This window comes from Adiantum capillus-veneris, chromosome 8, assembly GCF_014529385.1.
Source record: "Adiantum capillus-veneris isolate H3 chromosome 8, ASM1452938v2, whole genome shotgun sequence".
NCBI lineage: Eukaryota > Viridiplantae > Streptophyta > Polypodiopsida > Polypodiales > Pteridaceae > Adiantum > Adiantum capillus-veneris.
In genome coordinates this window covers 24,586,670-24,592,058 of record NC_140938.1, presented here as the reverse complement: position 1 = coordinate 24,592,058, position 5,389 = coordinate 24,586,670, and the positions used below count along the sequence as shown (strand labels likewise).

The window sequence follows — 5,389 nt, the reverse complement described above, 5'->3', positions numbered from 1 at the left end:
CCGCATGAGCGCATTTCCCTTCAGCTTTGGCCTTGAGCATGTTCACTTTCCGTCGATATTTTCTCCTCCTTTGTTTTTTTTTCCCTCTTACCCTTGCTACACGTTATGTGACTCGTCCCTTAGTAGCAAGTGGAGCAATCATGAGAATTAGATTCCCTCCCTTGGTAAATTAGTGCCTATCCAATGAAATAAGGGCACGTTTTAAACAAATTTTAGTGCAAAAAGTAAGGCCTTCCATGCACACAATTTCTAGCTTTCGTAGGAGGCGAGCTCATATGATCCTCTAGCCTTCTTGGAGCTGCAAAATGGCGGCCCGGGGCCCTTTCTGCCGTTTGCTGTGAAACCCTCCAGTTAGGTTTCGTTGGCTGCCGGTGGCTCTTTTCTACCGCAGTTTCGACCCTTCCTCGCCTCCCTACCATTCTTCTTGGGTCCAGCGCTGATTTCACCTCCATGTCGCATAGCTTCCGTCTCTATCTCGACGCTCATGTTTATCACCCCCTCTCATGCGTGCAGGTGCAGCTAATTTTAACCTATCGGCCAGACGAGGTTAGCTATGCAAACCTCATTCTGCTCATATAATGCTATATATGTGTCGGTACATGGTGCTGGCTGCATATACCTTTCTTCCGCAGTGTGCTCTCGTTTTGGGCCGTTGAATCCTACACCTCGCTAGGCTTAGTTGAGTTTTATTCTTTGTTTGATGGAGTTCAATGCGAGCTGCCCGCTCCGCTCCTTCCACAGTTTGTTGTGGATTAGTTGTTGTGAATGTGGTGCTGCTGGGAGTTCTGGGTGCGGGGGAGGGGAAGACCAGGGTAGCTTGTCTCGTACGCTTCTCTCAAGTACCACCCCGTTGAAAGTGGTGCTCCAATGTTTGTTAAGGTTGCTATGCCTAGCCCGCCATAGCACAGCTCTTCCATGCATTGTCTATGGTGCACATTTTATATACACCATGGCTTGTAGGCTCCTCCTTGAACAGGCAAGGCGTTTATTCTGTTTTGGATTTTGGTATCCATAGGTACATTTGTTTCATGCAGCTAAGCTTAGCCTGCACGGAGATGGGGAAGGAAATAGATCCTTTGAGCATTTTCTTGGTGCATGATGATCTGTACTCTTTTATTTTCAGTGCTTGGGAAGAATATAATTTAGGTGGTTATCGTGTGGCACAGACTGTGAACGACTCCTCTCATTCCGATGGAGCAGCAACGTGGGTTCACTGAGCTGTTATGACAGCTTGAGATGGCAGGGGAGGAACAGCTAGTGTTCCATGATTTTTTGGGCAACACATCATGTGGCCAGGGAGGGGAGCCAGTCAATTATGCGGAGTTCAAATTGCTGGACGCATCTCCAAAGCTTTTTAAGAGAGATGAAGGCCAAGAAGTGCAAAGGCAGGCTGACAGAGTGTCAGTGAAATCAACATCAACAAGTACTGGACACTTTGACAATATTATTTCTCCTTCTATTGTGGCATTAGGTCGATGCATGTCTTTGAGGTTCTGAGTTTGTTTATGGGCTGTACTCTTGTTTATGTGGTGATAAAGGGACTCTCTCTGCATGCAGAGCAACTGTCTTGGCCCCAAGGGATGAGTGGTAGTGCGCTGATCCCAGGATTTTACAAACCCGAGTCAATTATTCAGCAAGAAAAGGGAAGGGATAGTACAGGCAGTGGGGAATTGCCGCCACAAATGGGTGTTGATGCACAGGTCAGCTCTCCGCCTCTGAAGGTAAGGCTGAAATCTGTTGCGGTTGAATGAGCTTATGGGACGTTTCTTCTCAACTGTTGCTCTGATATTATTTTTTTGGTGTGCAAGGTCTCTCGGTTTGAGAGGCTAGATGATAAAAGGAGCGGACGTGTAGAGGCAGGCAGAGATTTTAATATGCAGCAACGGCCGCAGATGTCATCAATCCTTCCGAGTTTGCAATCCTCCATTGTGGCGAAGCCAGACTTACAGGTGGCCGCATCAAGTAGACGGGATAACTCTGGGCATTTTACTTTGAACAACTATGCGTTTGGCCCTGGACAGATGGGCCTTCGTGATTTGCAGTCGGCCAAGGTAGCCCTGAGCAACGTGAGGGAAAATAGTGGTAATGTAGCCATGCAGCCAGGCCGGCCTCCTGCTGACGAGGGCTCGAGAACTGGGTTTAAAGGGTCGAGCGTTGGAATCTTGCTTAATATAAATGGCCCCTCCGCAAATCTGGTGCCTGGGGCTACCCACAACACTACTTCACTAGGAAAGTCTTGGTCTCAAAGTGCTGGTTCAGAGTCCATGTATGCGGCAAGGTGGTGCTCTGGCTGCTTATGATATGATGTAAATAATAAGCTTTGGTTCTTTCTTCCCCGTCAATTAAATGAAGGTTTTTCATATATGCTAATCACTTTAGGGTCTATTTGTCAGCCAGCAGACTACCATATCCACAAGTAGGCAATTGACAATTTTCTACGGGGGCCAGGCCCATGTCTTCGATGATGTGCCTTCTGATAAGGTAGCCACTGCACCAACTCCTTATAAGTTTGCTCCCTAAGAGGAGGACCTGAAAGTGGCTTATTGCTATCAAATTTGTTTGTAGGCGGATGCAATAGTGACGCTTGCCGGGTCGAGTGGTAGGTCGTGGTCCACTATGTATACTCCCAGTCCCCGCTCCGAAGACGGTGTCCCTGGTTATAAAAGTAAATTGGCACAATCTGCTGCAGATGGTGAGAGAAGCACTGTTATCAATGGCAAGTCAAGTACTCTTCAAAATTCAGATGCGAGATCTAGTGAGCACGAAGGTAATATTAATGTGACCAGTTTGGCAGTGTTGGAAGGTACAGTTGCCCACTAATAAGGCTTGTTGCTTTTATCAGTGTTGAGAAACCCAGGTAACACTTCAGGTTGTGACGGCAGAGGGATGCCTGAGCTGCAGTACTGAGATCCCCAAGGAAGAAGTAAGTGATAATGTTATCGTTTTAACCCACCTTACTTTGTTATTGGAGTAAAGGTTTGTTTGTTTTGTTATTGGAATAAAGCTCTTCTAATGGAAGCCTACCAAGAGATTTCATGCCGGCCTATTTTCAAGGTATGAGTGTTTGCTTTAATCCATCAATAATCTTTGTAAATTTTGGGAAATGGACTAACAAATGTGTTTGGGTACACAGGCCCGGGAACTCTGGTTGGTTACAAAGTGAAGAATCTTTGTGCTTTTGCTTGATCTGGCCAGATTGGTTATGTAAGCTGGATAGGCAACTAGAATATGTTATCAGCTGTGAAGCTGCAATGGTTCCTTCTTATTAGTCACACACAAATTGTATATTATCTGCAGCCCAGCACACTGCATGCGTGGTGTGGGCGCATTTGGGAAAGGGCAGCTCACAAGTACTAACTACCTTTTTGGTCAGACACATTGGGTCGAGACCTTTTATTTACACATCTTAGTAAGGCAGTGAAGGCACGGGGAGAGAGAGTTTAGAGCTTGGTTATTTCCTCTTCTCCAGGATCATGGTCCCAAATTTGTAGAAAAACTTTAGTTTTGACTCTGGACTCCGAGCTAGATGCATTTTTGAAGGTAACAGAGGCACTTTTGTCCTTCTTGAAAGTTGGCAAAAAATTTCATAAAGTTGCTTGTGAAGGGCATTTAAAAAATATGACGTTGCCCTCCAATCCAAATTCACGTTTTTTTGGATAGAATCCGAATAACTCTAATTTACCTACATTATGTAGCCTGCAGGACTTTTCAAAAGTTTTTAATTGACCTTGCAATTGTGGCATGATGTTCCAGTAAAATAGAATCATTTTGTGTTCAAATGTTTGATCTTTATTGTTTAAACTGTTATTCCACATTAAATTTTATGTTGTTGATTTTAGTGGAGTCTGTCTCGTCCTATCAAAAGAAATAAAGTTGTGCTTTGAGTTGATACTTGTTTTTCTATTGATTTTGTTTTGGTTTTATGACTGACCATGGATTCTTGGTGTTGAGTATTCACTTTAAAGGAGCCTGCATGCGTCACCTACCAAGGTGCAGGTGCAGGCCATGATGCTGAAGCTGGGTCGTATTTTGCTAATCGCTGTCTCTCGCGGAGAAGCCATTTGATTAGCCTGAAAAGAATGTAGCTCGCAACGCTTGATGTGGCCTTCATGAGAAGACGCGAAAATTGCCCAACCTGCTAAGGCATCCCTCTTTGGATGCTGGGTTTTGCACAATTGCTCTATATGGGTACTTCTGCGACGTTTCTTATAGTTGATCCCTCTCCTCCCTTGTAAGGGCGTTCACACCTGAGGAGACTAAAGGTATTGCTCCAGAGCTAAGAAATTCCAAAATTATAGTATAAAGCCCTTGGTTTAACATATTTACATGTGAAAAAAGGATAGATGCTTGTCATACCTTAATCCTTGGGCTTTGAATCACTTGCAATTCACAATTCCATAGCATAAAAGGTGTTGAATATTGCAAGATTTGAATGAAAAGAGTGAGTTTACACTTACACTTGTCACATCTCAATGAGACCTAGTTGAGACCCTACTTGCTTCCTTTGACCTTGTGTTTTGAATTTGCAATAGTCAAAGTGAAGGTCAATGAAGATAGTTGGACATATAAGTTCTATGTGGGAAAGCTAGTGAAAGTTGTTACAAGAGAACAACTGATGAAATAGCCCTCCACGTGGATGTTGTTCACTCTTTCACACACTTGGCCTTATCGAAATGTTGGGCTTGCTGAATTACCCAAGAGAGAATCCATTTTGATCTTGAAATATTACAATGGTGGCATATTTGACCACCAGTTTAAGAGGTTGCAGAACTAGGCGAAGAATGTCCCCTTTAGCAAGGCCTTCAAGGATCCATGACATTGGTTAGAGAGAAGATATGGCGATCATAAATAGCTTGCTACAGACACTCATATTTCTATGTACGAATGGGGTCACCCACAACGATGTTCATGGCGACAAAATTATGTCGTAGTACTTTGGTTGGAATGATGTGTATGTGAGGGTGTGTGATTAGGCCAACGCAACACATTGCTTCATTGCTTCCCAATGCTTCCTGCCATGATTTGCCATAAATGTGCTAGACACTCCCATTGCAAATGCAATAGATGAATTTATTAAAGTTTACAAAACTTTTGTAGTCAACAAGAGCTACTTGAGCCAAATGCTAATGGTGGGTAGCCCCCGAATGCATATCTATGTAGACAAAAACACCAACTTTTGAGGCTTCATCTCTAGGTTTTGAAAAACTCTTTACCTTGTGTTTGGTTGCAAACTAGCACAACGTGGGCAATGATGCAAAGTGTTTGTCGTGTTGTGTAGAGTGCCTTTAAGCAAACTGGTCGTGGCATACCTGAGATGGTGGTGTTAAGACGTGGAAATGATTGAGATTTGATAGCACTTTGTTGTAATGAAAATTCTATTTTTGTAATC

General features: G+C 43.8%; 1 protein-coding gene across 5 annotated transcripts; it reads left to right on the top strand.

Moving 5' to 3' along the window:
- The first annotated feature begins 264 nt into the window (after positions 1 to 264).
- Positions 265 to 3,745, top strand: LOC147451814 (uncharacterized). Of its 5 annotated transcripts, XM_086517683.1 has the most exons (11): positions 265 to 546; positions 1,167 to 1,208; positions 1,297 to 1,423; positions 1,558 to 1,721; positions 1,809 to 2,278; positions 2,394 to 2,481; positions 2,566 to 2,767; positions 2,843 to 2,857; positions 2,902 to 2,923; positions 3,005 to 3,054; positions 3,134 to 3,745. In XM_086517683.1, the coding sequence occupies exons 1-11, from the start codon at positions 451 to 453 to the stop codon at positions 3,184 to 3,186; spliced, it is 1,329 nt and encodes a 442-aa protein (XP_086373809.1). In that variant the 5' UTR covers positions 265 to 450; the 3' UTR covers positions 3,187 to 3,745. The 5 variants fall into 5 exon arrangements, 1 of the variants encoding a protein (XP_086373809.1); XR_015188835.1 differs by having other exon boundaries at positions 268 to 513; positions 1,167 to 1,471; positions 2,843 to 2,923; XR_015188833.1 differs by having other exon boundaries at positions 268 to 546; positions 1,167 to 1,471; positions 2,843 to 2,923.
- Positions 3,746 to 5,389: the final 1,644 nt, after the last annotated feature.